Source organism: Nerophis lumbriciformis, linkage group LG22 (assembly GCF_033978685.3).
Source record: "Nerophis lumbriciformis linkage group LG22, RoL_Nlum_v2.1, whole genome shotgun sequence".
NCBI classification, from domain to species: domain Eukaryota; kingdom Metazoa; phylum Chordata; class Actinopteri; order Syngnathiformes; family Syngnathidae; genus Nerophis; species Nerophis lumbriciformis.
In genome coordinates, this window is record NC_084569.2 from 31,079,959 (window position 1) to 31,097,430 (window position 17,472).

At 40.4% G+C, this 17,472-nt stretch overlaps 1 protein-coding gene and 1 long non-coding RNA gene across 8 annotated transcripts in view; one reads left to right on the forward strand and one right to left on the reverse strand.

Annotated features, from left to right (window-relative positions):
• Positions 1-17,472, reverse strand: part of caskin1 (CASK interacting protein 1) — a 339,666-nt gene that overhangs the window by 1,706 nt on the left and 320,488 nt on the right. For 5 of the 6 annotated variants that reach the window (XM_061973687.2, XM_061973688.2, XM_061973685.2 and 2 more), the window contains 3 exons: positions 14,375-14,644; positions 13,673-14,255; positions 7,789-8,275 (listed from right to left, as the gene is read on the reverse strand). In XM_061973687.2, the coding sequence (XP_061829671.1) occupies positions 7,789-8,275; positions 13,673-14,255; positions 14,375-14,644 (1,340 nt within the window). The remainder of the gene's footprint in view (positions 1-7,788; positions 8,276-13,672; positions 14,256-14,374; positions 14,645-17,472) is intronic. The other variant, XM_061973684.2, reaches the window with a different exon arrangement.
• Positions 1,481-17,472, forward strand: part of LOC140679716 (uncharacterized) — a 196,952-nt gene continuing 180,960 nt past the window's right edge. Inside the window, exon 1 of one of the 2 annotated variants that reach the window (XR_012051092.1) lies at positions 1,481-1,530. This is a non-coding gene — a long non-coding RNA (uncharacterized lncRNA). Of the gene's footprint in view, positions 1,843-17,472 lie in introns of both variants that reach the window. The other variant, XR_012051090.1, reaches the window with a different exon arrangement.

The window sequence follows — 17,472 nt, forward strand, 5'->3', positions numbered from 1 at the left end:
GTGGGAGCTGCCATGCAAGGCCCTAACCACGACCCATCAGGAGCAAGGGTGAAGTGTCTTGCTCAAGGACACAACAGACGTGACAAGGTTGGTAGAAGGTGGGGATTGAACCAGGAACCCTCAGGTTGCTGGCACAGCCACTCTCCCAACTGCGCCACGCCCTCCCCAATATATTTATTTATTTTATATATATATGTATATATTATATATCAAATCAAATCAAATCAACTTTATTTATAGATATTATTTATATATATTCATTTATTTATATATGCACCTTATTGCTTTTTTATCCTGCACTTCCATGAGCTTTTTATTTATATATATTTATTTATTTTATATATATATATTATTTATATATATTTATTTATTTATATATGCACCTTATTGCTTTTTTATCCTGCACTACCATGAGCTTATCTAACGAAATTTCGTTCTTATCTGTGCTGTAAAGTTCAAATTTGAATGACAATAAAAAGGAAGTCTAAGTCTAAGTCTAGAATATGTTCCCCTAATGTCCAAAAAACTCTAAATTAAGTCTTTGTTACTTACAATACGTTCCCCATACTAAAGTGTTACCAAAAACATATAAATTTGTCTTGAATTTGAAAAAAAAACATTTCATTTTTTACTAAAGAAGGGTTCGGTGAATGCGCATATGAAACTGGTGGGGTTCTGTACCTCCAACAAGGTTAAGAACCACTGCTCTAGATTTAATGGGATTTAGCGATTAGGAGTGACAGATTGTTTGGTAAACGTATAGCATGTTCTATATGTTATAGTTATTTGAATGACTCTTACCATAATATGTTACGTTAACATACCAGGCACGTTCTCAGTTGGTTATTTATGCCTCATATAACGTACACTTATTCAGCCTGTTGTTCACAATTCTTTATTTATTTTAAATTGCCTTTCAAATGTCTATTCTTGGTGTTGGCTTTTATCAAATACATTTCCCCAAAAAATGCGACTTATACTCCAGTGCGACTTATATATGTTTTTTTCCTTCTTTATTATGCATTTTCGGCCGGTGCGACTTATATTCCGGAGCGACTTATACTCCGAAAAATACGGTACAACTAAAATGTGTGACAACACATTTTAGTACTAACACTTTGTAGGGCGCAACAGGCAGCAAAGACTGTACAACACACCGTAAACTACACACTACTGCCATCTTGACGTCTTGTCATACTTGCAAGTGAGACTCAGAGATGTGATGATGAAACTAGATGTAACTGAACAGCAGCTATAATAATCAGCTCATTTTTAAATGTTGCGATAAAAAATGAGATTTTATAATCAACAACAATTAATTCTTATTGGCGTAACAGAGTTGAAAATGCACTTTATTGATGTATCGGAATGCTTGTATTTTGTTATTGAAGTCTTTGTGTGAATTTGATCTCAAAAGAGTTTTTTATTTTTGTTGATTGTTATTTTATTCTACTCCTTCCTGTCATGGCATAGTGTCAGGCTTCCGTAAGCTCCTCCCCTTCCTCCTCACTTCCTGCTTGCGACGCGGTGGTGAGTTGTGTCCAAATTGGCGTCGTGCTGTGTGTCGTTTTCTAACAAAAACGAACGGCTTGTTTTTGTAATTCTCGCCGTATATTATTTATTTTTTTATGTACCCTTAAGATATCAGGTGTTTTTGTGTTATTTTAACCGCTATTTTGAGCGCTGCAAGCGTTTTGTTTGAGCGACATTGTTGGCGCGATTTGTTTGAAGCGGTCCTCTTTCATGTCACGTGACCGCGAAGTAGGTTTTCTACGTGTAGGAAGCAGCGCGTTACGAGGAGTCACAGAGAACGACTTTATGTGGTTTTTACTTCATTTTCAGGTATGTGTAAAGGGACAAGCGGTACAAAATGGATGGATATAATACTGTAAGTGTGCATGTTGTCTTGCTTTTATTTAACTCCTTCCCCACGCAGTTCTTTATTTTGGCCGCTAGTCGGCAGTGTTTACTTTTTGCATCTTATATTGAGTCAATGGTGTATAACAGTGGTTCTTAACCTTGTTGAAAGTACCGAACCCCACCAGTTTCATATGCGCATTCACCGAACCCTTCTTTAGTGAAAAATAAAATGTATTTTTTCAAATTCAAGACAAAGTTATATGTTTTTGGTAACACTTTAGTATGGGGAACATATTCTAAGTAACAAAGTCTTAATTTAAAGTTATTTGGTTAGGGTTAGGGTTAGGGCCAGGGTTAGGATTATAATAAAGCCATGCCGAATAAGGCATTGATAAGTACTTAATGACTAGTTAAGAGCCAATATGTTACTAATTTGCATGTTAACAAACAACTAATTAATGGTGAATATGTTCCCCGGTAAGGTCTATTCAGGTGTACTGGAGAGGAGGCTACGCCGGATAGTCGAACCTCGGATTCAGGAGGAACAGTGTGGTTTTCGTCCTGGTCGTGGAACTGTGGACCAGCTCTATACTCTCGGCAGGGTCCTTGAGGGTGCATGGGAGTTTGCCCAACCAGTCTACATGTGTTTTGTGGACTTGGAGAAGGCATTCGACCGTGTCCCTCGGGAAGTCCTGTGGGGAGTGCTCAGAGAGTACGGGGTATCGGACTGTCTGATTGTGGCAGTCCGCTCCCTGTATGATCAGTGCCAGAGCTTGGTCCGCATTGCCGGTAGTAAGTCGGACACGTTTCCAGTGAGGGTTGGACTCCGCCAAGGCTGCCCTTTGTCACCGATTCTGTTCATAACTTTTATGGACAGAATTTCTAGGCGCAGTCAAGGCGTTGAGGGGATCTTGTTTGGTGGCTGCAGGATTAGGTCTCTGCTTTTTGCAGATGATGTGGTCCTGATGGCTTCATCTGTCCAGGATCTTCAGCTCTCACTGGATCGGTTCGCAGCTGAGTGTGAAGCGACTGGGATGAGAATCAGCACCTCCAAGTCCGAGTCCATGGTTCTCGCCCGGAAAAGGGTGGAGTGCCATCTCCGGGTTGGGGAGGAGATCTTGCCTCAAGTGGAGGAGTTCAAGTACCTCGGAGTCTTGTTCACGAGTGAGGGAAGAGTGGATCGTGAGATCGACAGGCGGATCGGTGCGGCGTCTTCAGTAATGCGGACGCTGTATCGATCCGTTGTGGTGAAGAAGGAGCTGAGCCGGAAGGCAAAGCTCTCAATTTACCGGTCGATCTACGTTCCCATCCTCACCTATGGTCATGAGCTTTGGGTTATGACCGAAAGGACAAGATCACGGGTACAAGCGGCCGAAATGAGTTTCCTCCGCCGGGTGGCGGGGCTCTCCCTTAGAGATAGGGTGAGAAGCTCTGCCATCCGGGGGGAGCTCAAAGTAAAGCCGCTGCTCCTCCACATCGAGAGGAGCCAGATGAGGTGGTTCGGGCATCTGGTCAGGATGCCACCCGAACGCCTCCCTAGGGAGGTGTTTAGGGCACGTCCGACCGGTAGGAGGCCGCGGGGAAGACCCAGGACACGTTGGGAAGACTATGTCTCCCGGCTGGCCTGGGAACGCCTCGGGGTCCCACAGGAAGAGCTAGACGAAGTGGCTGGGGAGAGGGAAGTCTGGGCTTCCCTGCTTAGGCTGCTGCCCCCGCGACCCGACCTCGGATAAGCGGAAGAAGATGGATGGATGGATGGATGGATATATATATTGTATTATTTATTATTATTCTTGTCTATTGTGAGCGAACTGTGGTGCTGAATTTCCCCCAGGGATCAATAAAGTACTTTCTATTCTATTCTATTCTAAATTACACACCTGCAAATCAGTCTGACTTCTGCTGTTGCCGTATCCGTAATACGCCGATAGGGAGAAGTTTTTATTTACACGATGAGTCGGGTGTGTCTTGGCCTCCGCCGTACCCCTGAGCTCGACTCACCGAACTCCTAGGGTTCCCTCGAACCCAGGTTAAGAACCACTGGTGTATAATGATAGTGTGTATTTATTAAAAATGTTCAACTTTGACTTCGCTGCTTGCGATGCTGAGGAAGCAGAGCGGTACAAAGAGTCACAGAGAAGGAGCTGATGTGATTTTCACTTAATTTTCAGAATAAAACATCCTGTAAGGAAGTCCATTGTGTGATCGCTGTCGACAAATTCGTCAAAAGTCCAGACTAGGGTTGTCCCGATACCAATATTTTGGTACCGGTACCAAAATGTATTTCGATACTTTTTGGTACTTTTCTAAATTAAGGGGACCACAAAAATATTGCATTATTGGCTTTATTTGAACAAAAAACATGTTTCTTTTTGCAAGTTTGTCCTTAAATAAAATAGTAAACATACAAGACAACTTGTCTTTTATTAGTAAGTAAACAAACAAAGGCTCCTAATTTAGCTGCTGACATATGCAGTAACATATTATGTAATTTATCATTCTATTATTTTGTTAAAATTATTAAGGACAAGTGGTAGAAAATGAATTATTAATCTACTTTTGCATTTACAATTAATATCTGCTTACTTTCTATTTTAACATGTTCTATCTACACTTCTGTTAAAATGTAACAATCACTTATTTTGTTGTTGTTTGATACTTTACATTAGTTTTGGATGATACCACAAATGTGGGTATCAATCCGACACAAAGTAGTTACAGGATTAGGGATGCAGCTAAAGATTAATTTGATAATCGATTAATCTGTCGATTATTACTTCGATTAATCGATTAATAATTGGATAAAAGAGACAAACCACATTTCTATCCTATCCAGTATTTTATTGAGAGAAAAAAAACAGCATACTGGCACCATACTTATTTTGATTATTGTTTCTCAGCTGTTTGTAAATGTTGCAGTTTATAAATAAAGGTTTATTAAAAAAAAAAAAAAAAGCCTCTGCGCATGCGCATAGCATAGATCCAACGAATCGATGACTAAATTAATCGGCAACTATTTTTTTAATCGATTTAATCAATTAGTTGTTGCAGCCCTATACAGGATCATACAATGGTCATAATTTAAGTCCTCATGTGTCAAGGGACTTATTTCCTGAGTTTATAAACATCCATCCATCCATTTTGTACCGCTTGTCCCTTTTGGGGCCAACACAGATAGACAGACAACATTCACACTCACATTCACACACTAGGGCCAATTTAGTGTTGCCAACCAACCTATCCCAGGGCCCAGGTGCATGTTTTTGGAGGTGGGAGGAAGCCGGAGTACCCGGAGGGAACCCACCCAGAGAACATGCAAACTCCACACAGAAAGATCCCGAGCCCGGGATTGAACTCAGGACTACTCAGGACCTTCGTATTGTGAGGCACATGCATAATATACATTTAAAAAACGAACAAAGATTTTGTGATGCTAAAAAATATCGATGTAATCATAGTAGTATCGACTAGATACGCTCTTGTACTTGGTATCATTACAGTGGATGACAGGTGTAGATCCCACAAAGGCGTTTGTTTACATTGTGACGCCGGTGAGCTACGGTGTGTAGTGAAGCATGTTTGGCTATTCCTCGTCCTGCAGGGATGATACTTCTCAGAAACTTACTTTATTTGTCGCCATGGAGGCAAAGATTAGTGATTTAGAAGTAGCTAAAACACTGCAGACTGCGGGTGGCTGTTTGCCGCTAGCTAACTAGCTAGCCATATCTTAAAGCACCTCTTCCTAAGGGTGTTTCAGTGTTATAACTTCACCTTTATCTTTAGTTTCTAAGCCAAAATGCATCCGTTCTCCCTTTTTTGTCTACACACTGTCTGTTTGTAAGTACTCCGTGATTGTGCGCTGCCGAACATGCTCCTCTGCTCGTAAACCAGCAATGACATGACGTGATGACAACGGAGGGGTGGGGGAGCGGTACTTTTTAGAGGCAGTATAGTACCGAATATGATTCATTAGTATCGCGGTACTATACTACTACCTGTATACCGTACAACCCTAGTCCAGACCCGTTACATTAACACACTCAAAAGGACCGAAATTTGGTACCGTGAAGTAACAGTATCGATTCCCAGATTTGAACGGTACCCACCCTAAATGTTACTAATTAAATCGATTACTTAACGTTAAGTAACTGACTTTATTTCCGACATTTGTGTCCCCAAGAAATACAATTAACTGTAAAATATATTTTTATGAATCAAAATGTCCTGCACATTGCATAATAAATAATTATTATTTAAAAGACTAATTCAAATGTGTTGCCTCTCTGCTTCCTAATAGGAGACTTTTCCATGATACTAGGGGTGTAACGGTACACAAAAATTTCGGTTCGGTACGTTTAGAGGTCACGGTTTGGTTCATTTTCGGTACAGTCAGAAAACAACAAAATATAAATTTTTTGGTTATTTATTTACCAAATTTGCAAAATCTTCCACCAAAAATATTTTTCTTAGTGGAATATTTGATGTGAAGTAATGGGAACCTTGGATAGGTCAATAATTCCTAATAACATTGATTTTGATTCAATATTATGTTTTGAGCAATGATAGTTTGAAAGAATAAAAAATAGCTTTGTTTTATTAGTCAACATTGCAACTTTTTCTAAATTACATTTAAGCTTTTTTATTTCACTTTTGTTATGTTTTTGTTTATTTTAATAGTATTTTTAGAATGTGCCTTGGGCCTTTAAAACATTAGCTGTGGGCCGCAAATGACCTCCGGGGCACACTTTTGACACCCCTGCTATAGATAATAAAAAATTAAATCTGATAAATCTATGGATAAAAAGCAGAGCCTGGCGACGCATGCACGTTTATCATAACTCTCTCTCTCTCTCTGTCTCTGCCCCTCCCTCAAGAATGCTGCTGCGCGCACAATTTGTTTTGTTTTTTACCCCTTCTTAACCCTGAACGTACATTGAAAATACACGCAACCCTAACTCAAAATGCCGGACATTTGAGGCATTTAAGAAACTCCGCCCTGACAGCTCCGCAAAAGAGGACGTATGGTCAGTCTATCGTAGCCCGTTAGCTGCTAGCATGCCGTGTGTTGTGCATCGGTGTGCATTGTTTACACAACGTGCGTTACGCTACTTAATATGTCCGTGTGGAAACTCGTTCGGTACACCTCCGAACCGAACCGGAACCCCCGTACCGAAACGGTTCAATACAAATACACGTATATACACAATACACAAATACACAAATTTGAATTTGAAAAAATAAAATAAAATAAAAAAATTTCACTAAAGAAGGGTTCGGTGAATGCGCATATGAAACTGGTGGGGTTCGGTACCTCCAACAAGGTTAAGAACCACTGGACTAGACGTATAAGATTTCATGGGATTTAGCGATTAGGAGTGACAGATTGTTTGGTAAACGTATAGCATGTTCTATATGTTATAGTTATTTGAATGACTCTTACCATAATATGTTACGTTAATATACCAGGCACGTTCTCAGTTGGTTATTTATGCCTCATATAACATACACTTATTCAGCCTGTTGTTCACTATTCTTTATTTATTTTAAATTGCCTTTCAAATGTCTATTCTTGGTGTTGGGTTTTATCAAATAAATTTCCCCCAAAAATGCGACTTATACTCCAGTGCGACTTATATGTTTTTTCCCTTTTTTATTATGCATTTTCGGCCGGTGCGACTTATACTCCGAATAATACGGTATATAAAGTATTGTGGTGGACCACAATAAACCATGTGGCGGACCACATAAAAATACTGTGGCTGATCACATGAAATAATGTGGATGATCACATTAAATAATGTGGCTGATCATATAGAAATAATTACATAATTACATAAATAATCACATCAAATAATGTGGCTGATCACTTGGGGAGTGTGTACTTGGCGAGTGTGTACTTGGCGAGTGTGTGCGTTGTGTGTGACTCACTCCTCCTGCCGCAGTATCTTGTCCTCCACGGCCTGCAAGGCAGCAGCAAGCGACGCACTCGTCTCCTCCAGCTTCTGATGCACCAAAGAATCGGCGGCAAAGTCCGGCGTCGGGGTGACCGGCGCCGTCACACCTACCGCTGCCATCCCGCTGTCCACGGACACGCCCCCGATAGAGGAGCGAGGAGGCTTGACCGGCGGGCTGGGAGTGGCAGGAGTCTGAGGCGTCTGAGGTGTGGTGGGTGTCTGCGGGGTGTGCGGGCTCTGCGGGGAGGGGCTGGGTAGCTTCACGTTGGGCGTGTTGGAGTGGGGGAAGGCGGGGGGCGAGCTGGTCTGTCGGGCCACCACTGGGTGCAGCTTAGCCGGAGGGGTGGCCGGCGTCGGGGAAGGGGGGCTGGTCATGGAGTGGATGAGCTTGGATGGCTTAGGCGCCGTGGGCGGGGGAGCGGGTTTGGGGGAGACCGGAGGAGGAATCTTCTTTCCTTCCACTAGAAAGAAGACAAAAAGAGTGCAGGAGGTCTGCATGAAAGTCTGTTCGGTCCCTAAGGGCCCTTTGGGGCCAATGTGCACAATGTGTTCCATGAAACGAGGACACACGTCACACGTGTGGGAAGTCACTCTGCAATAAACAGGGACAACCTTTCTACTTCCGTCTCACTGGGATTTCTCTCATTATTTCGAGTCCTTTTGATTATTCAAATTGCACAATTTGCCGCTGTCATTATTTACTGGCAAGTTTTGCGATCACATTAATCAGAACAGTGTTTTTCAACCTTTTTTGAGTCAAGGCACATTTTTTGCGTTGAAAAAATGCAGAGGCACACCACCAGCAGAAATCATTAAAAAATTAAACTCAGTTGACAGTAAAAAGTTGTTGTCGCTATTGTTGGATATGACTTTAAACCATAACCAAGCATGCATCACTATAGCTCTTGTCACATCACACCCTGACTTATTTTGACTTTTTTTGCTGTTTTCCTGTGTGTAGTGTTTTAGTTATTGTCTTGCGCTCCTATTTTGGTGGCTTTTTCTCTTTTTTTGGTATTTTCTTTTAGCAGTTTCATGTCTTTTGAGCGATATTTCCTGCATCTACTTTGTTTTAGCAATCAAGAATATTTCAGTTGTTTGTATCCTTCTTTGTGGGGACATTGTCGATTGTCATGTCATGTTCGGATGTACTTTGTGGACGGCGTCTTTGCTCCACAGTAAGTCTTTGCGGTCGTCCAACATTCTGTTTTTTGTTAATTTTGTAGCCTGTTCAGTTTTAGTTTCGTTCTGCATAGCCTTCCCTACGCTTAAATGCCTTTTTTTAGGGGCACTCACCTTTTGTTTATTTTTGGTTAAAGCATTAGACACCTTTTTACCTGCATGCTGCTTCCAACATCTACAATACAATTAGCTACCCGCTGCCACCTACTGATATGGAAGAGTATTACACGGTTACGCTGCCGAGCTCTAAACAGCGCAGACACTCAACAACAACAAATAATTTGCTTACTATAATTAAAAATATTTTTAACCCAAATAGGTGAAATTAGATAATTTCCCACGGCACAGCAGACTGTATCTCACGGCACACTAGTGTGCCTCGGCACAGTGGTTGAAAAACAGTGAATTAGAAGACATGATCTATCGTGCGGTGTTACAGCAATTCCTCTGATTCAGTTGATTTTTTCCAGTCTTAGCCTACCCAGTGGCCAGGTAGTTAGAGTGTCCGCCCTGAGATCGGTAGGTTGTGAGTTTAAACCCCGGCCGAGTCATACCAAAGACTATAAAAATGGGACCCATTACCTCCCTGCTTGGCACTCAGCATCAAGGGTTGGAATTGGGCGTTATATCACCAAAACTGATTCCCGGGCGCGGCCACCGCTGCTGCCCACTGCTCCCCTCACCTCCCAGGGGGTGAACAAGGGGATGGGTCAAATGCAGAGGACACATTTCACCACACCTAGTTAAAGTTAAAGTTCCAATGATTGTCACACACACACTAGGTGTGGTGAAATTATTCTCTGCATTTGACCCATCACCCTTGATCACCTCCTGGGAGGTGAGGGGAGCAGTGGGCAGCAGCGGTGGCCGCGCCCGGGAATAATTTTTGGTGATTTAACCCCCAATTCCAACCCTTGATGCTGAGTGCCAAGCAGGGAGGTAATGAGTCCCATTTTTATAGTCTTTGGTATGACTTGGCCGGGGTTTGAACTCACAACCTACCGATCTCAGTGTGTGTGTGACTATCATTGGTACTTTAACTTTAACTTATTTGAAGTTGTTTTGATTATTTAAATTGCACAAGCTTGCTGCTGTCATTATTTACTTGCAAGAAGAGCAATCGCAATAATTAGATGACTTTTAGCCTGCTGTGTTCCAGCAAATTCCCTGATTTAGTGGATTATTTCCAGTCTTATTTAGAATTGTTTAGAATTTTTAAATAGCACAAGTTTGCCAATTGGTTACTCGCATGAATTAGATGACATGTCCCAGCTTGCTGTTTCACTAGAATCTCCCCAATTTAGTGGATTATTTCCAGTCTTATTTAGAGTCGTTGTGATTATTATCATCAATTACTTGCAACAGGAGCGATCGCATTAAATGGATGGCTTGTTTTAGCCTGCAATGTTACAGCGATTTCTCTGATTTAGTAGATTATTTCCAGTCTTATTTAGAGTTGGTTAGATTATTTAAAGAGCACAATATTTCAACTGTCATTTACTGGCAAGTTTTGCGATCACATTATATTAGAAGACATGATCTATCTTGCGGTGTTACAGAAATTTCTCTGATTTAGTGGATTATTTTCCTATTTTGAGTCGTTTTGATTATTTAAATTTCTCAATTTGCCGCCGTCATTATTTACTTGCAAGTTTTGCGATCACATTAATTAGAAGACATGATCTATCTTGCTGTGTTACACCAATTTCTCTGATTTAGTGGATTTTTCCCAGTCTTATTTGAAGTTGTTTTGATATGTAAATTGCACAATCTTGTCGCTGTCATTATTTACTTGCAAGAAGAGCAATCGCAATAATTTGATGACTTTTAGCCTGCTGTGTTACAGCAATTTCTCTGATTTAGTGGATTATTTCCAGTCTTATTTAGAGTTGTTTAGAATTTTTAAATAGCAAATGTTTGTTTAATTACTTGCAAGTGTGGTCAGCCGCATTAATTAGATGACATGTTGTAGCTTGCTGTGTCACTAGAATCTCCAATTTAGTGGGTTATTTCCGGTCTTATTTGGAGACGTTGTGATTATTTTCATTCAAGGTTGACGGTGTCATCAATTACTTGCTAGAGGAGCGATCACATTGATTGGATGGCTTGTTTTAAACCTGCAATGTTACAGCGATTTCTCTGATTTAGTGGATTATTTCCAGTCGTATTTAGATTATTTAAATTGCACAAGGTTTCCCCTATCATTAATTACTTGCAAGAGAGACAATCACATTTATAAAATGACATGTTCTAGCTTGCTGTTTTACAGCAATTTCACTGATTTACTGGCTTATTTACAGTTTTATTTGGAGTCGTCGTAATTATTTCAAATGCACAAGGTTGTAGTTGTCATTAATTACTTGCAAGAAGAACGATCATATTAATTGGATGACTTGTTCTAGCCGGCATAGGTGCAGCAATTTAATTTGATTTGGTGGATTACTTTAGTTGTTTTGAATATTTAAATTGCACAAGGTTGCAAGAGGGGTGACCACATTAATTATTCTAGTCTTCCATTTTACAACAATTTCTGTGATTTAGTGGATTAGTTCCAGTGTTATTTGGAGTCTTTTTGATTATTTAAACTGCACAAGTTTGCTAATTAATTACTTGCAAAAGTGGGCGGCCGCATTAATTAGATGACATGTTCTAGCTTGCTGTGTCACAAACATTTCTCCAATTCAGTGGATTAATGACAGTTTTATTTGGAGTCGTCGTGATTATTTTCATTGAAGATTGATGCTGTCATCAAATACTTACAAGTTTGGTGATCACATTAATTAGACGACTTGTTTAAGTGGATTATTTCCAGTCGTGATTATTTTCATTGAACAAGCTTGCCGCTGTCACTAATTACTTGCTAGAGGACCAATCGCTTTAATTGGATGGCTTATTTTAGCCTGCTGTGTTAGAGCAATTACTGATTTAGTGGATTATTTTAGTCGTTTTGATTATTTAAATAGTGCAAGGTTTCGCTGTCATTATTTACTTGCAAGTTTGGAGATCGCATTAATTAGAAGACATGCTCGAGCTCACTGTGTTACATGAATTTCTCTGATTTAGTGAATTATTTCCAGCCTTATTTGAAATTGTTTTTGATTATTTCAATTGCACAAGGTTTCTGCTGTCATTAATTACTTGCAAGTTTGGAGATCACATGAATTAGATGACATGTTGTAGCATGTTGTTTTACAGCAGTTTCTCTGATTTAGTGGATTATTTTAGTCATTTTGATTATATAAATAGTGCAAGGTTTCTGCTGTCATTAATTACCTGCAAGTGTGGAGATCACATGAATTAGATGACATGTTGTAGCATGTTGTTTTACAGCATTTTTTCTGTTTTAGTGGATTATTTTAGTCACTTTGATTATTTAAATAGTGCAAGTTTCTGCTGTCATTATTTACCTGCAAGTTTGGAGATCACATGATTTAGATGACATGTTGTAGCATGTTGTTTTACAGCATTTTTTCTGTTTTAGTGGATTATTTTAGTCGCTTTGATTATTTAAATAGTGCAAGTTTCTGCTGTCATTATTTACCTGCAAGTTTGGAGATCACATGAATTAGATGACATGTTGTAGCATGTTGTTTTACAGCATTTTTTCTGTTTTAGTGGATTATTTTAGTCGTTTTGATTATTTAAATAGTGCAAGGTTTCTGCTGTCATTATTTACCTGCAAGTTTGGAGATCACATGAATTATATGACATGTTGTAGCATGTTGTTTTACAGCAGTTTCTCTGATTTAGTGGATTATTTTAGTCATTTTGATTATATAAATAGTGCAAGGTTTCTGCTGTCATTAATTACCTGCAAGTGTGGAGATCACATGAATTAGATGACATGTCGTAGCATGTTGTTTTACAGCATTTTTTCTGTTTTAGTGGATTATTTTAGTCGTTTTGATTATTTAAATAGTGCAAGTTTCTGCTGTCATTATTTACCTGCAAGTTTGGAGATCACATGATTTAGATGACATGTTGTAGCATGTTGTTTTACAGCATTTTTTCTGTTTTAGTGGATTATTTTAGTCGCTTTGATTATTTAAATAGTGCAAGTTTCTGCTGCCATTATTTACCTGCAAGTTTGGAGATCACATGAATTAGATGACATGTTGTAGCATGTTGTTTTACAGCATTTTTTCTGTTTTAGTGGATTATTTTAGTCGTTTTGATTATTTAAATAGTGCAAGGTTTCTGCTGTCATTATTTACCTGCAAGTGTGGAGATCACATGAATTAGATGACATGTTGTAGCATGTTGTTTTACTGCATGTTTTCTGTTTTAGTGGATTATTTTAGTCGTTTTGATTATTTAAATAGTGCAAGGTTTCTGCTGTCATTATTTACCTGCAAGTGTGGAGATCACATTAATTAGATGACATGTTGTAGCATGTTGTTTTACAGCAATTTCTCTGATTTAGTGGATTATTTACAGTCTTATTTTCAGTCCGTGATTATTTAAACTGCACAAGGTTGCTGCTGTCATTAATTACTTGCAAGAGGAGCGATCACATAATGCGATGACATGTTGCTTGTTCCGTTACAGCAATTTCTTTGATTTAGTGGATTATTTCCAGCATCTATCCATACAGGTAATCGCTTGCCTTATTTAATGTAACCCATGTAGATAACGATTTATCTCCACCTCCTCGCCAACCATACACACATTCATACCTGGACTGCCAGGTGTGCCCGGTCCTGGCAGAGGGACTCTCTTGTTGGATGCGGTCTGTTGAGGGTTCTGAGGGCCCCCTTGTCTCTTGATCTGTGCCACAACTGGCTTTGGGGAGACCGGCGGCTTTGGTTTTTTGAATAGAGCCCCTTCATTGCCCACCGGAGCTCCTTGGTCCGAACTGTCCCTTCGAGGAACAGCAGTCACTTGGGATTGCGGTTGGGTTTGAGGTTGAGGCTGCTCCGTCACGCCGACGTCGGACACCGGGCGGCGTTTCACGGTGGCTGTGCCGTTCTGGTAAGGTACTGGCTGCGAGGTGTTTGGCGGCTCGCTACCTGGCGGTTCCCCGTTGGGCCCGGCGAGGTCCGTGTAGCCCTCCGGCTCCTTGTCGCGGCTCTTTGGCCTCCGCTTGACGGTGGACGACTCTTGGAGCGTGAAGTCTGAGCCGTTAGGGTGGGTCTTGGAGCCGCGGGGTCGTCGCTTTAACGTGGCGGTGGGCTCCACCCTGGAGATGTCTTCCTGTGAGTAGCCGCAATCTCCCGGGTGACCCGCGCCGTCACCCTGCAGGCAGACACAAAATACACACTAACGGAAAATTCATACGTCCGTGGCAAGGGGGGATTTTTGCAACAGTCACAACATAGAAATTGCTGAATGTGCACAAATAAAGTCTACGACATCGACCAACATTTAGAGATAACTACCTGTCCGTCTCCTCGTCCTTGTCGGCGAATGGTCATGCTTCCCTCCTCGGCGAAAGGCAGGTGTTCAGAAGAACTGCAGCTGTCTCCAGGGCTTGGGTTGGGAGAAGGCGCAGTCCCATGCGGCGGGGAGGATTCCGGCTGGGAAATGACAGACGGCGGCGGTTGCTCGCGCCGGGCCGCCGCCACCAGCTCCATCACGGGCCCGCTGATGGTCCGTCGTCGGTTCACGACTTCCCCGTCCAGACCGATGGTTTCGCGCGTTTTTCCCGCCTGAAAGAAACCCGACAAGGTGGCGTCACGCCGTGATCGCATGTTCGTGGAATGTCGGGTCCGAACACACCTGCACACGCATTTGGATTATTTCAATTGCACGTTTTCCAATTAATTCCTTGCAAGGCCGTTTCAATTAGATGACATGTTGTAGCTTGGATTATTTCCAGTCTTATTTTGAGTCGTTATCCATCCATCCATCCATTTTCTACCGCTTATTCCCTTTGGGGTCGCGGGGGGCGCTGGAGCCTATCTCAGCTACAATCGGGCGGAAGGCGGGGTACACCCTGGACAAGTCGCCACCTCATCGCAGGGCCAACACAGATAGACAGACAACATTCACACTCACATTCACACACTAGGGCCAATTTAGTGTTGCCAATCAACCTATCCCCAGGTGCATGTCTTTGGAGGTGGGAGGAAGCCGGAGTACCCGGAGGGAACCCACGCAGTCACGGGGAGAACATGCAAACTCCACACAGAAAGATCCCGAGCCCGGGATTGAACCCAAGACTACTCAGGACCTTCGTATTGTGAGGCAGATGCACTAACCCCTCTTCCACCGTGAAGCCTTTGAGTCGTTATAATTATTTAAATTACACAATTTGCCGCTGTCGTTATTTACTTGCAAGAAGAGCGATCACAATAATTAGATGACTTTTAGCCTGCTGTGTCACAGCAATTTCTCTGGTTTAGTAGATTATTTCCAGTATTATTTAGAACTAGTTTATTGGTTTCTAATAGTTTAGAATTTTTAAATCGCTCAAGTTTGCCAATTAATTACTTGCAAGTGTGGGTGGCCGCTTCAATTAGATGACATGTTGTAGCCTGCTGGGTCACTAGAATCTCTCCAATTTAGTGGATTATTTCCAGTCTTATTTTGAGTCGTTATGATTATTTAAATTACACAATTTGCCGCTGTCATTATTTACTTGCAAGAAGAGCGATCACAATAATTAGATGACTTTTAGCCTGCTGTGTCACAGCAATTTCTCTGGTTTAGTGGATTATTTCCAGTACTATTTAGAAGTAGTTTAATAGTTTCTAATAGTTCTAATAGTTTAGAATTTTTAAATTGCACAAGTTTGCCAATTAATTACTTGCAAGTGTGGGTGGCCGCTTCAATTAGATGACATGTTGTAGCTTGCTGGGAGACTAGAATCTCTCCAATTTAGTGGATTATTTCCAGTCTTTTTTTTAAAGACATTTTGATTATTTAAATTACATAATTTGCCGCTGTCATTATTTACTTGCAAGGAGAGCGATCACAATAATTAGATGACTTTTAGCCTTCTGTGTTACAGCAATTTCTCAGGTTTAGTGGATTGTTTCAAGTATTATTTAGAACTAGCTTAATAGTTAAGCATTTTTAAATTGCACAAGTTTGCCAATTAATTACTAGCCTGCTGTGTCACTAGAATCTCTCCAATTTAGTGGATTATTTCCAGTCTTATTTAGAGTCGTTGATTATTTTGATTGACGATTGACAGTGTCATCAATTACTTGCTAGAGGAGCGATTGCATTAATTGGATGGCTTTTTTTAGCCTGCAATGTCAAAGCGATTTCTCTGATATAGAAGATTATTTCCAGTCTTACTTAGAGTTGTTTAGATTATTTAGATAGCACAAGGTTTCCACTGTCATTTATTACTTGCAAGTTTGGCGGTCACATTAATTAGGTGATGTTCGAGCTTGCTTTTTACAGCATTTTCTCCTATTTACTGGATTATTTTAGTTGTTCTGATTATCTCAATTGCAGAAGATTGCCGCTATCAATTACGTGCAAGAGGAGCAAAACATTAATTAAATTACATGTTCTAGCCTGTTTTACAGCAATTTCTCTGATTTGGTGGATTATTTCCTGTTTTATTTAGAGTTGTTGTAATTATTTTAATTGCACAAAATTGTTGCTGTTGTTAATTACTTGTTGATGACTTGTTCTAGCCTGCTCTTTGATTTGGTGACAGTGTCATCAATTACTTGCCAGAGGACAATCACATTAATTGGATTGCTTGTTTTAGCCTGCAATGTCACAGCGATTTCTCTGATTTAGTTGATTATTTCCAGTCTTATTTGGAGTTGTTTTGATTATTTAAATTGCACAAGGTTTCCCCTATCATTAATTACTTGCAAGAGAGGCGATCACATTAATTAAATGACATGTTCTAGCGTGCTGTTTTACAGCAATTTCGCTGATTTACTGGCTTATTTCCAGTTTTATTTGGAGCCGTCGTAATTATTTCAATTGCACAATATTGCCTCTGTCATTAATTACTTGCAAGAAGAGCGATCATATTAATTGGATGACTTGTTCTAGCCGGCTCTGGTACAGCAATTTCTTTGTTTTGTGGATTATTTTAGTCGTTTTGAATATTTAGATTGCACAAGTTTGGCAATGTTGCAAGAGGGGCGACCACATTTATTAGATACCACATTCTCGTCTTCCATTTTACAACAATTTCTGTTATTTAGTGGATTAGTTCTGATGTTTTATTAAATCTTTTTGATTATTTAAATTGCACAAGTTTGCTAATTAATTACTTGCAAATGTGGGCGGCCGCATTAATTAGATGACATGTTCTAGCTTGCTGTGTCACTAGAATTTCTCCAATTCAGTGAATTAATCCCGGTCTTATTTGGAGTCGGCGTGATTATTTTCATTGAAGATTGATGGTGTCATCAATTACTTACAAGTTTGGTGATCACATTAATTAGATTACTTGTTCTAGTGGATTATTTCTAGTCATGATTATTTTCATTGAACAAGCTTGCCGCTGTCATTAATTACTTGCTAGAGGAGCAATCGCTTTAATTGGATGGCTTGTTTT